Here is a 22993-nt window from a genome sequence, read left to right on the forward strand (position 1 = left end):
AAAGTTACACTTGGAGCCAAGATATCCAAGTTTTGCCTCTGTAAAATAACATTGAAATATAAATAAGACAGCGCCAGGCAAGCCTTGAACCCTAAATATTTAATTCTCAGACCTATGCATTAAAAAAGCCTGACCATTGTTATACAGTATGTAAGAAATATGTTAACACTACATTTAAAAGAAAATAGTCAAATGATGTGTCATTTTAGTTATCAGTATTTAGACCTGAAAATAATTGCTTATGAGGACTTGGACTTGGTTTAACAGAGACTCGACTTGGACTTCCCCAATAGGCTAAAAACATTCTGCCTCTTTGTTTCTTACATAACTTTTGCTGGATTAATGTTACTAATGAGGGTAAAATGGGTTAGATTTTTTTTTCTTTTTCTTTTTCTGGGTCCTTGCTGTCTTCCTATCTCTCTGACCTCTGCCTCCCTCTTACATCTCCCCTCCTTTTTCTCTCCTTGCGGTTATTTATGGCCTGGTATGTACTGTGCCAACCAGAGGGCTCGTGCTCCAGTGATGTGTGGATGCCGGCGGCCCCCTTCTCCGATTGCACCAGCAGACATCACAGATAATTATAGAATCGCCACGGTCAAGACGCGGCGCTGTCACACTCAATCACGGTCAGCATGATGAAAGAGAGACGGGGGAGAGTGTGCTGGGGCGGGGGGAGACAGTGAATGTGTATTTGTGTGGGTTGTCTGTTAGTGTGTATTTGTGCACGTGTGTGTGGTTAGTTTTAATGGCTGCTCTGGCTGCTTTTAAACATCGCTCAGTGAGTCAGATAGGCAGTCAGGGCTGTCACTTTAAGATATCACCCTGAGAGATCAGACCAACCAGAAACCAGAGTAGTGCTGTGTCACAAGTCTAGACTACTTTATTGACGTCACCCTCTGGCGTATAGCTTTTTATTAACATACTGTCAGACACCTAAAGGCCTGATAAGCAGTTTGATGGAACGTCTTACAAAGCAGCACATCGGTCAGCTGTGATATTTTCAGCTACTTTTGTAATAGAAGATCATTGTCGTATTGTGACGCAGGAGCATGAACATCCCAGACATGACTTGCAGTTACACGTAAGATAACACAGCAACAGGACTTTGTTGCACCTTTTTAAAGCAGTGGTTTCCAATTTGGCTGCTGGGACCCTATAAGGGTTTGCAAGATAAACCTGTGCTGTAATGTGAGTAACAAGGTGGAACAGCAGAAAAACACACGCATATATATATATTTCTGATATTTTTCTTTCCATAGACGAATACATCCTGTGCTGAGATCAAATCATTTCAAATCTGAGATACTTTTAAAGGTCCATTCTTATATTTACCAGAAAAGCATGTGATTAAAAGTTACATTATATGAGAGAAGTACATAGAGAATGTTGAGGATGGATGGATGTGTGAAAGAGGGTGAAAGTAAGCTGGTCTAGATATTTATAATGGAAGCTGGGAAGGAGGAGACTTGAGGAGAGTGTAGTGTTGCGTCACCCAAGCCCCAGATAGTACCTGGAAAAGGAAGAGCTAGCAGAGGTATGCAGAGAATTGAAAAGAGAGGGGATGACATCAATGCATAAAGGACGGGAGGGAAAGGGAAGATAACAATGTACGAGTTGGCTTGACAGATTGTTAGAGGTGTTGTTGACAGCTGTTTAGATGCAATTTGTCAGATGTAGTTTGCCAGCAGTGCATATGAATGCCAGAAGGTCTGTTACATCACCTGAAAGACGTCTATAAAGCAGAATGATAGGTCGACAAAGAGGGTTCAGTGCTACTGTACAAGACAGTCAGCTCTAATAATACTTGCAGTCAGACTGTGGTCAGCATTTGATATTATTATTCACCAGACAGTCTCAGTAAACTCCCATGAGAATCTATAATCACATTCATATTTAGATTACATGAATTCCACACATGCAAAGCATCTATGTTAACATCTATATTTCATGTAGTCATTTAGTCAGACAGTCTGAACTTTATTTTTAACCCATTCAAGGCTCCAGTGTTATTTTCTTTCACCTCTAGCTTCAAGGTTTATGAGCACTTAGCTGACTGAACAAGATCCACATCACTTTAACTGGTGTCCCTGTTAACTGTCTCGTTGTCCCATGATGTATGTGCAGTTGTAGCAAATAATTAATGGTGTATAACAACATGTCCACCTTGTACTAGAGTTTCAAAACTCCCTGTAGTCCAAGCAGAGTGACCCACAGAGGACAGCAAAGGTCGTTCAGTTCGGTGTGTTTAATCTCCTGCTGGGTGGGGGGACAGGCTCTCTGAAAGGGGGTGCAGAGGGAGAGTACACTACAACTGAAAGGGGTTGTACTATGCAAGCCTCGAAATAGACCGCTGAAGTTGGCAGTCAAATTTAGGGAGGACTGGGGCAAGAGTGGGCGAGGGCAAGAAAGATAGACATGGGCTAAGGAAGACAAAGTTTTACGGTCCAGCAGCCATCTTAAGACGGCACCTCCTTGCTTGACCAATTCCTTATTTCATGATGCAGATGAAGCCATTTTAAAGGCATCATATTAAGAGATGAAACGGGGAGAAGTAGGCCTGTTTGAGTCATTTTGAGGAAATGTTGAGGACTTGTTTTTAGCGGTGTGTCTCGATGGAGACTTTTGGGCAGAAGTAGACTAGTGGTTTTTAGACGAACATACAAAGGAAGACGAGAGCCATGTTGAGGAAGGAGCTGCTTGATGCACGGAAAGCTTTGAGAGGTGTTAGAGAAGGTGCGAGTGGGCCGAGAAACAAGAAGAAGAAAGGTGAGTGGGAGCTGATATCAACTCAAAATATGTTCTACGATAGCATAAAATACGCTGTTGGGGATGCTTTTGTAAAGTTGAAATGAAAGAAGGATCACACTGGTGCAGGGAATTATAAAATGCATACTCAGTTAAGTGGAACAGCTGTAATGGAAATGAAAACAAGGTAATACACTTGAGGCCGCTATTATTGCTGCTTAATTGGATTCTGGTTGTGTCTCTGCATTGTTTTGCCCCGTCCGACAAAGTCCTAAGCTATATTCATGGATACTGCTTCTTACTGCAGGCTTCACTTTAAAATTTCAACTGGATCACATTTAAACTACTTTATAATGGTTGTAATAATGGTGTTACCAATGATACTAATTAATGTTCTGTTCCATTCAGGTCAAACAGAGTCAGGGTGCCGATTTTGGGCATGTTGGCCCTCTGGAAAGGCTCTGCTACACTAAATGGTCATTGGTAACACCTTTTGTTTACCTTACTGTGTCATGTCAAAATGGCTACTGTGAAAAATCTATCATGTTTTTCCAGGAAACATCTAATTTTGACCTTCTATTAATAAGCTAAATGATGCTTTTAAAGGTTTGTTTCCATTGGTACTATGTTTAAATGGCTTAACAAGATACTATATGGAGTGAAACTCTCATTTAATGATATTTAAAAAGTTATATACCTTAATCTCATTATTGTAATCAATAAATGTGCTGCAGTTGAACTTTAGTCTGAGTCAGTGTCTGTTATAGACCATACATAACATGGCGTTCCTGCTCTCGCCATTTCTTATTGACCCCGTCCTCTTGTCTCTTGACTGGGGCAGAGATTATCTTTAGCTGCTTGATGATTTCACATTCTCTAAATATTACGTTCAAGTGGATTAAGGCTACAGTACAATTAATTAGTTTCTCTATTCTCACGAGGCAGCTGAGGCAATATGTGAGAGTAAAGCCAAACGCTGTTTCCCTGGTGTTTGGTCTGGCATAGGGTGTGTTTGTGTTCCATGCTGCTGGTACACAGTCATTGACAGGAACCCTCAGGGATTTGGTCAGGATTAGGTGGTAGGATCGGGTTGCAGTGTGACTGTCAACATTGGCCACTGTTATTTAGGATTTCCAAACCACCTCACCATATGAACTGAATTGACATACCACCACTCACATTTGCTTCTGAAGGATTTGGGTGGCATATAAAGAAGCCTCAGCTTTATTAAAGTTTTTCTCCTTTGTTCAGATTAACAGACCACTGACACATGTCTCCTTTACTTTTCATACAACTGAAAATCTATGGTCTAATATAAATTACAGCTAAGATGTTTTGTTGCAGCCTTTTCTTTTTAGATTTTGTATTTTGTCTGTAATGTTAAAACATTTTCCTTTGTCTGCTGACATTGTTCATGAAAAATTGAGGAACACAGCTCAGAACACAGCATGAGTCTACTGTTGTACGGGATGTGGAGTAGAGGCTGTGTTGCTCTATAAGTATTTTATCATTAGATTCTGTTATCATCAGATGAACCCCAGGCAGACTTAGGATAGCTCCAAGAAATCACAGGAAGGTCACATCTAAGCTTAGGCAGTGCCCAGTCAATTGGTGGATCAATACAGCAATGTATCAATACAAATGATCTTGTTCATTTGTTTACAATTCCTTTGTACCTTTAGTAGGACTTGGAGGAAGACTGGTTTCAGGTGTAAAGTAGCTGTACATGATGTGGAAGGTCAGGTTTGATATGACTTGATCTGCACAGGAAAACAGAAACAGTGTGATCACAGTATGATGTAACAGCAGCAGAATCTGTTTTGCGTTGCAGAGATATTATGCCAGACTTGCTGCTGATAAAGCTGTATGCCTGGAAGGCATCCATCAAGGCTGCTTCACAGAAAGCAGCCCCTGTCACAAAATCAATGGGTTTCTGTGAAGTCTGCTCACTCTCTTGTTGTTTTAAGCTAATTAAACTATAGCTTGCCCCGAATTGCATCTGTCCATAGTCTTCTTAAAAGTCATTCAGTGTCTATGATTTCTCCATCTGTGCTGAAATTGCAGAAGCCAAAATTTGCATCTGCACGTCTGGCTGGTTCAACAGAGACATTTAAATCTGACTCATAATAAAGAAGTGCCCCCGGATTCTGTCTGCGCAGGCATGACCGATACATGTTGGAGGTCAGTAATGAGGATTGAGCTTTAAGCAGTGCAGAGGACCATATGGCCTCCTAAACCATCACACAAAACTCGATTCAGAGTAAGATAAATGACATGCACCAATGAAATCTAATTATCTTCTCTTAATGGCTGATACTTGATGATGTCCCAGCTAGAGATTGGTCGAAGCTGAGTTGTTTTGGCTTTTAGTGAGCATACAAAAAACAACCTCTTGAGAGATATTTCCTAGCAGCATGAAATGAAAGCCTCACCACTGTATCTGGCCTGGATGATGGTCATGGAATCTTGTATTATGATGGGCTTATCGATCCGGGGGCGTTTGAACTGTTACTTGGGGGTGTATCCCATATCACGCATAAAGCATTGGTATTGATTGCTGCACTTTCTGCTGGACCGAGTGCCTCTCACTGGTGGTAGATGGAGGAGGAGTGCGAGGCGGGCGAGGGTGAAGAGAGGGAGGTTTGTTAAAATAACAATTGCAAACTGCGAATCCACTGAATCTAGATTGCACTTAGTGAAAGCGGGTGACTGTTTAAATTTTAAATCTAGTTTGGGATGTTTTTCAGGTAAAAAATACAACTTTGCAGCTGAGTGATAATCATCAATAAATGGAGAATGAGGAAAAAGACTTAAAGACCAGAATCAAAAACATTCACTGAGCAACCCCTGATTCATGGCTGGAGTAAATCTTACATATTGATTCTGTGTTTACAAGGCTATAAACATTAACATGCCTCACTTAACAACACCAAAAAGCACATTGTTCAGCGAAGCAAGTCAACAGTCGAGGATAGAAGAGCTGTGCTGAAATGTGGACGAGGATTCTGGGTTGTTAGCTGGAGAGGGAGGTCTGGGTCTGCCTGTAATTATTTTTAGATTCATTTGATGGAAGTGGTGTCGGGAGCACAGATGTGTCTGGAAGAACAATTAATGTGTCAGAGTGCGTATTAGGGACAGAGAGAGAGAGAGAGGTTTGAAGGAGGAGGTAGATAAATGATAGGAATGTTCTCGTCATGTTTGCTGAACAAATCAGACATCATGAAGTAGAGTGAACTATTCTCTTTGTCTGATTTATGTGTAGAATATCAGTATTATATATATGCAATGATTCAGTGAGCGGAGAATAAGACGATAGTGGAAGAAGGAGCAAAGCTTTCTGTTGTAAACAGCTGTGATGTGTGATGTGATGGGAAAGGTGTCGCTCCTGGTGTCAACCTCACAGAGAGTTGTCACCTGACTCTCATTGCTGTGACGCTGCAAATCGGGTTTTCAACAAAAAACAGCTTTAATAAATCGAGCTTAGGCTACTTGCCCGGCTTGTAATGACAGACAGAGAAAGTTTGCAAGTAGATGGTGGACATTGTGGTGCATTTAGCAACTAAAGAGCCAGACACTTCCCTCAGGAGATGGTGGAAACCAACACAGAGCTCAAGAGAAAGTATCTGGACAGGTGACCAGAGACACAACTCCAAATGAATGCAAATGTTGCTCTGTGAAAGCTGGATCTCTACATAAATGCTACAAATAAATGTGCTATATCCATATCAACTTTATAAGCCGATGATAATGTTGCAACTTTTTCCGCAGTTCCAAAAAAAATCAATTCTATAACTATAACATTTTAAAGACTAATGACATGATTACTCAATTGGTTACTTGACAGAAATCTATTGTCAACTATTTGACAATCATTTAAGTAATATATCAAGCAAAAATAGCAAACATTAGCTTGTTCCAGCTTCACAAATGTGAGGATTTCCTGAAAATGTAGCATTGGGCTCTGGAAAAAGAGCATCTTGCAGTTTTTCTCCCGTAAATTAATGGACTAAATGATTACTCCATAATGTAAATAATCATTCTTTTGAGCTGCAGCTGCTGCTTGATGTGTACCTGGAATAAGTAACATGCATCATGCTGTAATCCAGCAGGAGAAATCCAAATAGCCCACGGCTGCTTGTGGCTGTGGCAACCCTGACCCTATCACTGTTTAAAGCTAACAGACGTGGAGTATAGATAAATAATTGATGGCTTATGGGTTTTGCTGAGGGCTGCTACCTTCCTTGGAGAGGAAAACAAAGAAAAGAGGAGAATAGACTGAAAGGTAGAGGGTGTAAGGATTTATTTTCTTTGTATTCAGGAGGGTTTCACATATTTATAATTCTAAGAAGACATATTTCACCCTTTCCCCTCATTTATTGTGTAGCCGTTTCATCCTCTTTATCCTATCATCTATGCCTCTTCCTCTTCCTGTCTGTTTCCCCTCTGCTTTGCCTCCTCCCTCTTGGATATTTTCCCCCACCAACCTCTCTTGCTCTCGCCTCCACTCTCTGCTCTCCATCTCTTCTCTTTGTCTGTTTCCCTTTTCTCTTCCTTCCCTCTCTGACTCTTTCTCGCCTCAATCTTGCTCTCAGTCGCTCTCATCTTTCACTCCTGCTGCTCAGGAAAAAAAAAAAGTCAACACACTCTGTTAAAGCCAGTTGTTTTCTTCCTCGTTTTTTCTTTACCACCTCCTCCTTTTATCCTCCACTCTCATCACCGCAATCAAGACCAACACACCCCTTATGCTCAGACTTCCCACCCCCACCTCCTCTTGTTTTGAGTGTGCTCTCGATTGAGGCAGAACGGGCAGGGTGGGTGGGGGGGGTTGGACAAACCAGCTGAGAATTGCCCCTCTAAAGGCAACGTCTACGTCAGAGAGGGACGCTGTTCACATCAGCGGATACACACTCAGACACAAAGACACCTGGCTCCGGCTTATTTGCATCCTCTCTCTTTCTCTCACTCTCCCTTTCTCCCCGTCTTGATGCCAGACTGGAGAGTAAACACACCCACGCACAAAAGGCAGCTGAATCCCGTTTTGAATCTTGATTTTTTTGTTGTTGTTGTTGTTGACGCCACACCCTGGGCTTATTCGGGTTTTAGGGATGTTTTTGTGAGCTCATGCCACAGGTAATCTCGCACGCTTGACAGGAAGCACTACTTGAAGAGATGAAGAAAATCTGGTCCAAGAAGAGATTTCAGGTGAGTTTGTTCCTTTTTGGGAAAATCTGCGTTTAATGATGGTCTTATTAAGCTATATCCATGTTAATTTTAATAGAGATTAGTGGGTTTTTACATACTGGGAGGTCATGCCACACCCTTTACCTGGTAATGAGATGCAAATGTGTTGATTTATAACTGATAACAGTGGTCAAATAAACATTTAAGGAATATTTTGTCATTGAAACCTAGCACCATTATTTTATGTTGAATGAAGGAAAGTATGGATAAGAGAGGTGATGCTTGCTGTTTTCCGCCTTTGTTGTCTATTATCTGTCGACAAATTGAGGACAAATCAGGACAACGTAACAAAGAAAGAAAGTCAGCGCAGGAAAACTCTGGTTGCTAGGTAGAAAAATTTATTTTAGTACAGTATAAGCAATGAGTATTCTCACTACCCTCACACCGAATCACTAAAAAGGCTCAATAATCCACTTTCACGTCATCAAACAGTGCCAATTCCTGCTTTACCACCGTGCACATTCTCATAAAATATGTATCTTCCCTTGGCAGTCGTGACAGATTTGTTATATAAAAAGTAATTCTTATAACAGGTTTCACAAATTTGGAGCAGATGAAAAGTGTGTCAGTAGGCTACACTCCATGGAGACATGAGAATCAGGGCAGCCAGTCGTAAGGGCTACAAAGTAAGCAAAGCACAGGATAAAGCTGATTTCTGATGGTCGCTTTGCCTCCTCTGAATTCTGCATCAATATCAAACCCTTGAGACTCGTTCTTTTGCATGCAGCAGCAGATTTGTGAGAATAATGCTGGTAGGATTTGGATTATATCCATAGAATATTTTTGAAGTATTTGCCAAATGCAGCCTTTTCAAAGGGTTGCCGTGTGTGGCTGGGTTTTGCTGATATGATTGCCCCGAGGCCATAACAATGGAGATCACGACAACGAATGGAAGCTTCTAGTGGAGCAGTTACCACAAGGCAACAGTTAATCAAATTTCCTGACACAAAAACATGAACCAATGTGGAGTGCGCAGCAAACGGGGGGGGGTTATGAGTGTGAAATGAGTCATTTCACTTTGCACTTTTGCTACTTTTTCTTTCCCTTCGCTGCAAAGCAGTGAGTCATTCTGAGGAGCTCTCCTTGGTGCTGATTGACAGACTGTCCATGAAGCACTTTCGCCAACAGCTTTATCAGCAGGGGACACTTAACTCAAACATGGCTTGGAGAGCTTGCCAGATATTTTTCATTTTTAGAAAGTAAACTTAATTAGCGATAATTCATTCATCAACTCTTGGTGGAATGTTCTCGTAATATGATCATATCTTGTTATAGTTTTTCTAAAGTGTGATGTCTAAATGTTTTTAAGCAAAATGTAATTAAAAACTAACAAATGGAGTTGTTAAAGATTACTATAGAACTTGCAAGCGACAGTCATTTCTGAAATGCCATTACTGTTTGAAAACTACGTGTGAGTAGCGTAAATTGCTTTTATGAAATGGGCCACTGGATAGGACTTTCAAGCTTGTATCTATTATTCTTTTATTACATATACCTGTGGCAAAATAATTTCAACTCAAAGGTCCACACTGTTCTGACCAGGAGAAAGCTCCAAAAACAAGTAGACCTTTGAGTTGGGATTTTGTTACACATACTGTTCTCAAGGTCAGGTCTCTCATGTCTAGATTAAACACATTTTATCATTATACCCTTTTGAATAACATTACCTCATACACGAAGGTGATTGTCAGTGTCGATTGGTACTGCGTAACTCAGAACCGAGAGTAGAACAAAGCAAGACCGCTCACTCGTTTGCTGCCTCAATTATCAGCTCCGGAAAAAACATTGTGTTATGTATTGTATTATTTCGCTTCTGATGTAAAAAAAAAAAAGGCTTACTTTTCAGTATAAGCTAAGGTAGCGTTAATACCTTAACATATAAGTCACCTTGTCATATACCTCAGAAAACATCCAGAAGACGTAAAAAAATATTTTTTCTTCTGAGCTGATGATGGAAGCAGCTGACAAATGAGCCATCTTACTTCCTTCTAATCTCTGCTAGGGCTGCACATGTGCAGTACGGATTGGGCAGGAGGTACAGATCACGTACCGATCTGGTACTGACTGTGATTTCTAAACAAGAACACATTCTAGTCAAAATCTAGCATTTTGAAAGTGAAATGCTACTATTACTATTCACACTGATGTGACGACAACAGTCCTTTTGGGTAAAAGGGACCTTTGCAATTTGCACTCTAGCGTTCTGTGTAAAACAGAATCTTTGGCTGTGTTTTCTGTTAAATAATGTATTGTCCTCTGTATCTTGTTTCAGAGAACTGGGCATTCCACACGGACATTTGGCAGATTTACCCATGGTGTGTTGTCAGTATGAGCTTTACACCAATTCTACTCTGTTCTTGTTAAAAATCTAAACCACTGTGGCTTTATGATTTTCTCAGGCCTTTTCCTCCGTTTCTCTTTGTGTTTAAACCTTCAGCAGCATGTGCTTCCCTTTGATTTATTCCTGTAATAATTCTTTTATTTATGAAAGTTGCTGTTGTAGAACATCTATATTGCTTTAGTGTATCTATATGTTTTTACTGCTTGACTGCTTACAACGACAGTGGGTTTTATTATTGTACATCCACCCCCACAAAGCAATATTTTTGTAATCACGCTGTTGGCTCTCTGCATAAAATCCTTGAGTGAATAATGTCTGGCCTCGATGGTTTATGATATAATATTTGGCAATATTTGTGCAATCTATGATCCAAACCAAACCAGGGGCTTGCTCTACTCGACTCCAAATCGTATTTACATTACAATACAAGCTATACACTGTGAAATATATTCCCTCATAATTACATTGCTGAGTCGATTTCCCTCGCCTGGTGTGCAAGCCATTTAACTTCATTTGATACGGACGGGTGGATCTACATACCCACACCCAGGAAAACGCACACATGCTGCTAGCAATGTAATGACTTAATGGTGATTGTTCATGTTACATTGGCTTTCTTATCATTAGGCAGAACCTTCTGGAATTATCTAATCAGGATCTGACTTGATGTGAGGCGCAATGGGGTGCAACCCATTTTGTGGTTGTCGTCCTCCTCCTTCACGAGCTCTCTAACCAGTAAACATATCTGTCAGCCACCCAGCAGTTTGGCTGGTGATTTTAGACTCAAATGGGTACGAAGAGGATTGGTCGTGTGGGTGAGAGAGATGCTGGTTTCCATAGTAACGGTGCTCTCCCGTCTGCCCTCTCTTGCTGCCACTATGGAAGCGAAGTTTTCCGCTCCTGCCGAAAGCAAAGCTATGGTAAACCTGCCTGTCTTGATTCATCTTTAGCTCACTTTTTTTCCTTTTTTTTTCTTTTTTGTGTATCTTCTCATCCATCCCTCCCTGCCTTCATCTGCTCGCCCTGCTGATGTAATGTGATCTCAGCCACAGAGATGTGGTTTCAGGCAGTTTGTTTTGACCCTGTCTGTGGTTTCTGTTTCTCTGTCCTTTTCCCTTTTATTGTGTTTTTTCTTGTCCTTAATATTTAAGATCAGCTTCCTCAACAAATCCATAATATTTTATCTGTCCACACTGCCACCGCACCCACATACTTGTCTGTTTTTTCTGTTTTTGAATGTGCTTTTCTAAAATCAAGACCACAGTCAAATGAATGTTGTCCATCTTTCTTTTTGTTGGCACATACAGTATGACATTTTCGTGGTTTGAGTTTCATTTTTTTGTGACTATCTCCCGTTTATCGTGTCATTTTCTAAATGGCTTCACTGCTGCACAGAGATATCAGTTCATATTGTTTCACGTATGCTGATCCTTTGAAAAGGTTGACCCAGTAGTCATGGCATCATTTTGACATCTAGTCACATTTTAGTTTAGCTTAGTTAGCGTAGGAGTCATAATGAGAACATCTTTTCCAAAGTGAAAAAGAAATCATTCTTAACACCTCTGAATTTCAACATTTACTTGTCAATCTGCTTTGGTTAAGAGGTATTGTGTTTAAGCAGGATGTGAGTAATGATTTTAGCAGGTGGAATGGGTCATATTTATAGAATTTCTAAATAGAAAGAAGTAAAAATAAAAGGAACAAAGCGGTCAGTCTAAATAAAGAAACAAAGCTTGCTCTGCTGTTTCATTACCAAAGTCAAATGAATCCCGACCCCGAGGAAAGAGTGTCTGTGCACACCCCCTCCCTCTCATGTATCAGCCATGTATTTTTCTAAGCCACAGCTGGCTTCATGTCACGCTCGAGCTTCAACCCATTTATTTCACTCCGGGGGCTCTCAACGGCTCTTTTCAAGGACCATTCAAACTCTGTGTCACTAAGTAAATGTGAAATGTCATTTTCACCAGGTTGTTGTTTTCAGCCTCCTCTTCTCCTCCACCTCAGTTTCTCTTAGCCTGAACCTCCACCTTCTTCTTCCATCTTAACTCACTGTGTTTTACATCTGTTTACTTCAGACTCTGAGACCACAGAGGATGAGACCACAGAACCGCAGATGGAAACCAAAGAAGGGCCCGGGAGGCACCAAGACAAGACTGGATGGAGAGGACCTTCAGGTAGTATACCTAAAATCTTCCTGTATTAGCTCTTCACAACTTACGTGCCTCTTTAAATGTAGATTTTGGTGCTTGCAAAAGATTATACAGCAAACAGAAGAGTGCAGCCTGCTCTGTAAACCTTATTTATGAGGTGATATTCAGTATGATTTACTGCAGCACCGACATTGCTGCCAAAAACACACTTTTACAAAATTATGATTCATTGCAAATAGATACGTATATTTAACGGAGGGTTGTTATCAGCTTGGCCCAAACACGTTGGATAAAATACGATGTGGCAGAATGCATGAATCCCTCCAGGTGTGATGCAACAGTGTGACACACTGCCCTAGTTTCCAGCAGGGAACCTGTCTTAGGTCTGGATCTCACTGTGTGGCTCCACAGGGAACATACATCCCAGAAAACTGAGGCTGTTTCTGGTGGATGAGGTTGAAGCTAAAAGCACCAATTACTTTACTATATTGTGTACTTGTGCTTTGCCGGTTAAATTCAATTAGAATACAAATAATAGTAGATTAGGTTTCAATAGAGCTGTGTTGATTAGCTTCATGTTTATTGCAGAGTAAGTTGTTACATACAAGGAATTTGCCTTTGTACAATCACATTCAGTAAGTGGATGTTAAGATGCTCACTTAAATATTAGTTATTACACAATTTGCATTGTGGAAATACAGGTTTTGAGAGCTGATTACTTGATTGATCGATGGACAAAAAATATATAGGAAGCTATTTTTTACATTACAAGCAGTGGTGCCAAACATTTGCTTTCTCCAGCTTCTCCACTGTGAGGATTTGCTGCTTTTCTCTATTTATCTTTGTAAATTGAGTATTTTTGTCACCTGGGAAACTGTGAGAAATGTTTGTTATGGATGCAGCATGGGCAACGTTCTCTGATCCTGAAATTTTCATTTGTTTAAAAATGGAGCAGCCATTGTATCTTTGTCCCATCACCCACTTTGGTCACAGTGCAGACTGCTACCCTGTTTAATATTTCTTCTTTGGCTTCCACTCATGATTATGTTATGGATGAATCTATCAACTCTTTTTGAATTAAATAATTAATAATTTACTCCATTAAGAATCAGAAATAGTAAAACATGGGCATCAATCAACATTTCAACCCAAATATATTAAATTTACAAATAAATGAGCACAGAATCCTCATATTTGAGCAGATGTAAGAAGTGTATGTTGGTTGTTTTTTGCTTGTTAAACAACAAAAAACATTCAGGATTTTTCATCTCATTGAGGCCCTTTCCTGGTTACATGAAGTGTTGTACTGACTAATGGTTTCAGCACTAATTTGCTCATTACCTAAACCAGACCTGTCACATCCAGTTTCGGTGAGGAGTGTGAGGCAATTTCACTAAAGGCAAATTTGTTCAAGCCTTTTTGACAAGAAGGGGGGCAGAGAAATGTTGATTCACTCACTCATGATCTCTTAATGCAAAAAGATTTCCTTGATTGGCGGGCATTTAACAATTATAAACTAATGAGCCTTTTCCCGTCAGCATTGCATTAAAGAATTCCTGAAAGAGTGTTTACTAATTTGCTAAAGTGGTGTTGGTGCATTGGCGTCACAGAACCTGCATGCCCTTACCTCCCATTCCTAACCAGGCAACAGGATGTCTGAATATAGATCAGAAATATTGACACCCTTCTCCTGTACCACAAAGAAATGTTATATTCTTCCCTCGCTTGTACACGGTGTTTGCACTTTCTAAGCTTACGTGTTGGCGGGCTGACTACCCCCTCATCACGTCCCTCTAGAGACAAGCAACAAAAAAAAAAATAGAAAGAGAATATCAAATGAGGGAGGGATGAGGTGATACATCATTTGTTCTCTTCGAGGAACCGATTCTGGTTGCCTCAGCTGCATTCAAAAACTAGGGTGCCTTGTTAAATGCAAACAAGATGCACTTTCTTCCTAAAAGATGCATTTCTGCAGAAGGTTCAGTTTTGTGTCACTCCAGATGGACAATTTTCAGATCCAGTGGACATGTGAAAATTACACTCTCCATTAGCTTCAACACACTAAAAGCCTGATGTGCGTGTTCTGCAAGTGAAAATAAAATGTGCTGCCCAGTTGCCTCACAGAGGAATGAAAACACTATTTTGAATCTCAATATGTCAAGGTGTGATATTTTCCTCCATGGCCCCTCTCATAAGATTTCTCATTTAGATTTTTGGCTTTATAAGAAACTGATATAGTTTGTTTCCCGATTGTGGCGCTGAGTCAGTATCATTTGCGATTGCAGTAGGAGTCTGACGTTTTATATCCTCGACACCATCGCTGTTTCAAGGTTTCCCCCGTTAAAGGAAGATGCTGACTGCTCTTTCTTTTCGCTGCCGAAGCATTCCTGTCTCCGTTGCCCATCACTAAAATGTCAATCATTACCTGATTTGCGATGGGGGAGGATCTCTTTAAGTGGTGCACGCTCCACAACATAGCCCTTACACTTTCTGTTTCATTTCCTGTTTTCAAGCAATCAATAGACTCTTTATCCATCGTACCCTTTTTTTATGCTTAATGATGTTCCTGCTTTCCGTTTTACATCAGTATCATTTTCTACAAGCTCAGGGATCTTGCTCTATGTACTGATGAATCTTTCAGTTAATCAATGACAGGCTTTTTTTTTTAGTAATGTATTATATACAAAATAAAAATTCAAACAAAATATAAGCCTTGATTTTCTATACTTATGCTTGGAAAATAAAATATATTTAAAAGGACGACACTGTCATCTAGAAATTAAAGTGCTACTAATAGAGCTGAAGGGTGTTCCAGTATGATATTAAATTCACAAAAGGTTTGTCATTCAACAAAAATGGTCTATTGAGCTTTCAGTTAACACTGCTGAAACATTTTGGTATTCAAGTTGATAATGTTTATCTTTCGCTCACCATCTGACTCTCTTTAAGCATCAATCTGATGATATTCTATACAACCAAAGCCAACAATGAATTGATCCTACTTACAACATACTGCCTGTGTAGCCAAAGCCTGATATATCTTATTCCTCTGTGCCACAGAGCTCCATTGTTATCCAAAAGCAATTTAAAACACACCAATGAGCCCCACTGTTGCACTGGGTGACACGTTCCTTAATTACAATGAACACAGGCACTGTAGTTTATTGTGAGTCAATCCCACATACACCATCCCGCTGCTGTAAATACTAATTAGACCACCAAGTGTATTAATACACAGCTTAAAGTAGTAGTATTTACTCTTGTTTGAGTGATGTTTAATAAAAAAATACCTGCTGTTTTATACTGAACTATATTTGCGATCCGTCCATCTTCAGAAGGAACCAATGGGTTTGGGTCTGAGAGGAACAGGAGAGGTAGTTTATCTGGATGGATGGATTATTTGAGAATAAGATTCACATCAGCCCTATCCTCTAAGCTTTACCTCCAGTTGTTAGAGTACTCTAATCAAGTCTTATTCCTCTGTCTTTCTCCAGGTGAGGGAGGAGGGATGATGGACTATAACCCAGATGCTTCAGATCGCAGGGCCACCCTCCCCGGCGCCTATGATTCTGTGGTGGAGCGAGAGCTCCGCGCTCTGGGCTCCCGCCCTCCGGGGTCCCACTTGGACCCCACAAACCCAGCCAGGCAAGCCCTCGGTGTGGCTCCCGTTGAAGGGGGCCCCCCTGTCCGTCACCTGGGTGTGGAACCGCTGATCCGGGCGTCTCACGCTAACCTGGCACGGCCTGTTCAGGGGTCAGAGGAAAGTGTTTCTGTAGGCAGTGACTATTATGGGAGCATGTTCAGCCTCTACAGAGGGAGAACATTTTCTATGCCGTTATAGCACATGGCTTTTTTTTTTTTAAGGATTCCACTAAAAAACAAGAAAGACTGACCACAAACCCCAAATTGCAAAGAATACTGACACATAAGACATTATCCTCCATAGACCCAACTCGCAAAAATTGTACTTCATATATTATAAATTACACAAATTCATTATTTTTTTACTCTTATTTCATATATTCAAGCTTTTTTCATACAGCGTTACTTCCCATTTTTATTTTGATATCACGCTTTCCTTTGACTCAGTGCTTTTATTGCTGTGAGTGTGGTTTGGTTTCAATCTAACAATGATTAGTCTTACAAAATATCATTGTTATTATTTCTTCTAGCCATTAGAAAGGACACAATGGTACAATCTGCTAATATGTATTATTCAGCACTTCTGAAAACTGTGACTACTCTTTTTACCCACTGCATGTTTTCTAGAGCAGCCCCGTGCTTTTGGATTAACACCATATCTTTATAGGTTTGCTGTGGCATGCATGGGTTGCTGGCTTTGATCCAAGCTAATATTAGCATGAATGTTCTCTCAAATTAATGATCATGTGATTCGCAGGTTCTTTTTAGGCATGATGTTTTTGTATTTGAAGTTAAAGCAGGGGTATTTTTGCTGGCATTTTGTAAGAGTTCATGTTGTAAATCTCAAATTTGTTACTGCAACATGCCTACAATTTCCAGTTATTCCTGTTTTTAGAGTGTCTTCCACGCCACCACAGTTAGATTAAGTTCCTTAGAACCTCTTAAGAAATCTTACATGTGGGCAATGTTATTTTATTTCTGTTGCTTTCTCTGCCATTTCATTTTACACTGTCTGATGTATTGCTCTCTGAAAATGAGACACAAAAAGCACAGACAAAACACAAGGAACTCACTGGTGAATATGAAAACATAAGACCAAATGACACAAATGGAGGTTCATTATTACTTCTCCACTCCTACAGCAACTGCACTAGAGCTCTAATTTCACACCTCCATTTCCCCTCAATCCTCACCCCTCTAGGACTGCTGATGAATCACAGGGGCTCTCCCCCCATGCCTCCCTGTCTTCTCCCCAGCCACCTCCCAGTACACACAAAAACAGCATCAGTACCCCAAACCAAGACCTGGGTAAACACAAACCCTCAGATACCCAATTTTCTAAGACAGACCAGATATCAAGTGTTAATAATGTTGCCATGACACCCAAACTGGCCCGTGCGGGGCCCAAGATCTTCGACAAGGTCCGTGCTTTTGAGGAGCGAAGGGCTAGTGTGGATCTGCCCGGAGGAGTCGGACCTGTTTCGGGATCAGACGACAGCGGGAAGAAGACAGCAGGCCAGAGCAAAGAAGAGGGTCGAATCATGCAGGGAGCAGCCCAGAGGCGAACAGCGTTCAAGCAACGGGCCTCGTCTTTAGAGGACAAGACGAGCTACTCCCAGAGGGTCCAGAGCTACCAGAGCAAATTCGCAGAAGAGCTACAGCGGATCAAAAAACTTGTGGGAAAACCAAGCTTGAAGAAGGCGTATTCCACTGAGCAGCTGTCGCAGAGAGAGAGGCTGACCACGGGGAGACTAGAGCCCATTCCTCCCCAAGTGGTTAAAAAGTTGGAGGCAAGGGAGCGAGCCGCAGAGGACAGAAAAGTTGTGGAGAGGGAAGGGAACAGCAGATTACAGATTTCTCTGCAGGCCCAAGGCAAAGATCTGATGAATCAAAGTAGCAAGATGACACAGCCAGATTCACAGGGGAAACCAGTGGACAGCTCATCACGAGGAAGCACAGGGAAAATCTCTGTTACCATGGAGACGGCACCAGTTCACCAGTTACCAGGACAACCACTGCAAACAGCCACAAGGACTAGCCTCACCAGGTTTGGAGAAGATTTTACTGAATATGTGTTATTTTAAAAATCAGATGTATGTGTGTCCTGTCCTGTATTTGTCTTGATTAAGATTAGTTAATGGTCAACAAGTCTGGACACCCAATCAAAATGAATTTTAAACTACTTTATAAATATTTATTCCACACTTTGTCACTATTACATAACAGTTTTCTTGTCTTTGCACACAGGGAAACCCTACAAAGCTCTCCGGCAGCTGACAAAGATGCGCTTGTTGCCACGTCTCTAAAATCCTCCTTCAGAGATCTGGGGCCGGATTCAAAAAGGGACACCAAGATGGACAACAAAGCAGACCCTAGATCACCAAGCCCACATGGCAAGAGAGCATCCCCAATAACTGTGGGGGAACCAGGGTCCCAGTATCCACCAAAGCCCCCCCGGCTCACCCCGTCACCCAGTCCTTCCATCAGCCCTCTCCTGAAAAGGAGGAAGGCGGAGATGGGTCGGACGTGTCCAGCCTTGAAATTGAACATCCCCACTATTCTGCTGGAGGATGAACCCATGGAGACGGACTGCGTTGCAGACAGGAACATCGAGGGAGCCAAAACCAGAAGGAAAGAGGGGAAAGTTCGCAAGAGCAAGAAAGGCCGTTCCATTCAACCCCGATCTCCAGAGGAAGGTAGGATATGTTTTATTGTTCATAAGTGACCTTATGATGCAGTCCCCTTAATAGCCACAAGCTGCTGGCTCGAAAAAATGAGAAAACCCCCCAAACTTTTGTATCTTTGTCTTTTTTTTAAAGGTGGCCTTTTTTATTTTTAAGGCTTACAGTGAAGTATATATTGGGGTATGTTTGCCTCGACTGACAGGTTTCTGAGGCAGTTCCACACCACAGAGGCTGCTGTCTGCATGCCCCAACTCTACTCCCATAAGGCTCTGTGTCTTTGTCACATTTGGTGTTTTCTGACTCCAGTAACTGAACCGTCAAAATGCCCCTTCAGAAATCTACATTGGAATACAACATACCGACACAACTTAAAATATCTCAGTCTCAGTACAAACATTGTAGTTGTGTCTTTGCAATGGGTTCCTTAAGCAGTTTTATAAGCAGTACTTGGAGAAAATAACTGACTTTTCTAGTTTTTAAAAGGTTACAAGGCAAAGGGGTTGAGAATAACTACCCTCAGTGTACATACTGGAAATTAATAACTCTATTAAAACACTTTTTGAGACAGTTTTAAAGAACTAGAAGAAGAAAAAACAGAACAGTGCTAAACAACAGTGCGAACTGCAGATACATCACTTCACATACATAAAATATATAGATACGGCTAAATACTAAAACAAGAAAGTAGAACATGTATCTATTATGTTGTCTGCTATGAAACATTAATCTAACACACAGACTTGCCGCAGGGCCCAGACTCATCGATAGAACTCATTTCATATGAGGACCCAGAAAAAGAAACTAGCCCATGACTAATTCTGAGGCCTGACCCATTTGTGAAACCAGACAGAGCACAGGCAGTCCCACATGAACCTGACCTGTCGTTTACAGGGGGCTCATCTGATGACTCCTACCTGTCTGCTGATGAGGAGCCAGCTGAGGGCCCTAGGTTTGAGAGGCCTCTTGAGGACGCCGCGGCATCCAGTGGCACCGAGGTCACACTGAAATGCATCATCACTGGGAGCCCGCCCCCTACAGGTACAACTGACAACGTGCTGCACACAGAATTGAATATTTTTGATGGGTTGTATGTTTGTTTTTTCTCTATCTTGTAAATAAGAGATACAAATTGTATTATTAAAAAAATACCACAAATTTCCATGTAACAGATTTTCAAGAGAACATTTGTTTCATCAGTCAAGACTATAGCTGAATACAGTCGTTTATTACTTTTACGTTTATTTCATACATTTTTGAGATAATCATTATTCTCATAATTTTTTTATTAACTTTTTTAGGAGCCTTGTTAACTGGAAGTGAACTGTGTCTTCTTGCACCAGAAAACAAGTTATTTTATGTCTGGAAAAAAGTTAAAAAATCTGTTTGAATCCATCTTTTATAAAATCTTAATGTTTTCCAGTGATAATCTTAAAAAAACAGAACTAATGAGCTTTATTCATTACACATCTTTGTAAGGTGGATTGTGCTATATCTGTTTTTCTGTGGGAGGTTTTATTGGGTGTTTGTCATCTGTGTGAATGTGTTTTTCTCTGCCTCCTCAGTGACATGGAAGATGAATAATACGGAGATACGGAGCGATGCCTTCCATGTGGTTAAGGCTGAGGGTGAGAAACACAGTCTCGTGATAAAGCAGATGAGAAAGAGCAACGCAGGGTCATACTGCGTCATAGCTGTCAACCCGTCCGGCAGCGCGTCCTGCAGCGCCACGCTCTATATCCAATCAGGTGAGAAGAGGCCAGAGATGGAGGGATATCCCAGCATGCAAAAGGGATTAGCTAGTTAGATTTGGTGTTACAGTGACACATTTATAAGCATATAACACACATTTAAATGAAGACAGAGACATTGAGGCACATGAAAACGATACTGTCCTAGAAATACATGAACATGTTGACTCACACACACAAACTCGCTTTAATCCACTGCCAGCCCTCCTCCGCCTGACATTCTGTTTTAATGACTACAAAGGCCCGCTGGAGCTCAGCATCCCGACCATGGCTCCTCGCAGCGATAGTCACCATGGCAACCCATTAATTCTTAAAGGCACTGAGCTCCCCGTCGGAGTGGATTCAAAATGCAGGCCTGCCCTGTCACACAAAGGTCTCCCGAGTCTCAAAGGCAGTCGTGGCATTCAGAGTCAGGAGTAAACTAAATAAATATTCCTTTTGGAAAAAGTTTCTGTTATATATGTGCCTGCGGTGGATGTGTGTTTATATTGTACGAGGTGTGTGTGAAAAGCTTGTACCACTCCCAGAGCTTTGATTCAGCTCATGTAAATGCAATCTGCACCTCTCTAGTTTTGTCAACAAATGTGAGCGTACACTCTGACTCTGTCCCGCCAGCAGCACGGGGCCTGTGTTGCCATATTAGGCCAGTGGAGTCTAACTTGCAGGAGTATTTTTAGCAACGCTCTTGTTCTCTCGGGTAATTGCAGTCTGCTTTATGTCCCTGTGTGAGATTACGGCTTCAATCATGGAGTTTATCATTTCTCTAGATTTCACGCTGCAGGGCTTGGAGTTGTCAAAATGTGGTGGGAGATTATTTGAGTAATTTTAGCCGAGAAAACAGAGCCAGAATTGAGGGAGAGAATGATTTATAGGCTACAGAGGAACAAACTTCAATTTGGTGAAGGAAATTCATTAATGAATAATGTTTAACTTTCCAGAGCTATTGTGTGAGCTTCAGGATGTGAGGAATGTTACAGAATGTGGACGTGACAGTGACGGGGAGCAGAGGAGAGAATAAAAGGATGAGACTGAAAAGGAAGGTTAGCTGGCTGGGACAGTGCAGCAGTTGTGTAAGAGTTGGCAGGTTTACGTAAATACTCCCGGGAGTTATCCCCTGGTGCACAGACGCCGCTCAGAGATGTGACACTAGGTAGGTTATTTTATTGTTTTTCCTTTTTCATGTCAGCGTGATCAGAATACCTACATACTTAAACGTAATAACTGAGGATAAACAGTGTTTCTCTGTAAAGAGAAATCTCTTATTGCTAAAAGGCAGTTCTTGCATATATATATATTGTTTTGTACATGTTTTTCAGCATGGACAAGCCTGACTTTGACTTCTTTCACCTGCAGTTTGCAGTGGATGACTTGTTTCCTTTCTTTTTTTAGACTGCAGAGTTTAATAGCGGTACTTATTCATGTTTATCTATCCACTCTACTGTTGTTTTCTCCTCAAAGGAGGACATCTTAATTCTGTTCCACTGATGGATATTATTATTTTTCGGTTGTCAGAGTGTTATCTGCTTATGTCAGACGTCTGAGTTTTAGGTTTTACAGAGAAAGTGAGCAGCAGAGACTAAAAGAAGCAACGAGGCAGAAAGAGAAAGACAGTCTAAACGGAGGTACTGTAGAGTGGCGGTGTTTTTATATTTCTCTATCCAGCGGTGAATTAATTCTGACTTTAGTAGAAGCTGCCAGGAGTCCAGACACAGCGTCTGCTCTGGAACTCCATGGGAATAAGCGAATGATTGGGTCAGGGATTAAGGGATTAATTCATTATCTGTTCAGTTACGGTCACTTCAGAGTGGTCCCTATGCTCTGTGTGTGTGCCTGTGTGTGTGTGTGTGTGTGTGTGTATATATATGTGGGTACACGTGGCCCACTCATGTCTAACTCACCGCTCTTTGTTGCCAACTGCTCATGTTGGCAAAGATAGTAATCTCCAGAAAAGCAAGTAAAGACTGTAAACATCAGAGCCCTGACAGATTGTTCCCATCTAAAGGTTTAACGAGCCACCCTGGTGCCGTGTTCACCATATTTCAAAGAGATTTGCACTTAATTACATAAATTAAGAAGTGTGCAAATGAGAGTTAACTTCTGCATGAACCCAAATAAACGTGAATTAGATGTAGCTGTGCTTGAAATTATGTTATACTTATGTCCAGTATCATTCTCCTTTTCTATCAGAGCCAACCCACATACAATGTGGGAAACAAGCCGGGGACTTGGAAGTCAGTAGTCCGACCCAGTCAGACGAGGAGTATCTGAGCCCTCAGGAGGAGGCGATGGAGCTCGGGGACTCACCTGCTCTGACTAAAAGTGTTCACTTCAAAGAACCTCCCTCGTTTCAGGTAGGAGGGGCTCAGAAGCAAAATCATCTAGATTTGTTTTTCAAACCTGATCTTTAGGTCTGGCTGCGCACCAACATTATTGCATACACCC

General features: G+C 41.2%; 1 protein-coding gene across 1 annotated transcript in view; it reads left to right on the plus strand.

The window, feature by feature from the left end:
- The first annotated feature begins 2402 nt into the window (after positions 1–2402).
- The window catches only part of spega (striated muscle enriched protein kinase a), a 38778-nt gene continuing 18187 nt past the window's right edge, over positions 2403–22993 (plus strand). The window contains exons 1-8 of the mRNA XM_035677572.1: positions 2403–2766; positions 12403–12501; positions 15972–16122; positions 17321–18166; positions 18367–18815; positions 19695–19841; positions 20366–20548; positions 22739–22902. Coding sequence (XP_035533465.1) covers positions 2679–2766; positions 12403–12501; positions 15972–16122; positions 17321–18166; positions 18367–18815; positions 19695–19841; positions 20366–20548; positions 22739–22902 — 2127 coding nt within the window. The 5' untranslated portion in view covers positions 2403–2678. The remainder of the gene's footprint in view (positions 2767–12402; positions 12502–15971; positions 16123–17320; positions 18167–18366; positions 18816–19694; positions 19842–20365; positions 20549–22738; positions 22903–22993) is intronic.

Source organism: Morone saxatilis, unplaced genomic scaffold, assembly GCF_004916995.1.
Source record: "Morone saxatilis isolate NCDOM2014 unplaced genomic scaffold, NCSU_SB_2.0 Contig6, whole genome shotgun sequence".
Taxonomy (NCBI): domain Eukaryota; kingdom Metazoa; phylum Chordata; class Actinopteri; family Moronidae; genus Morone; species Morone saxatilis.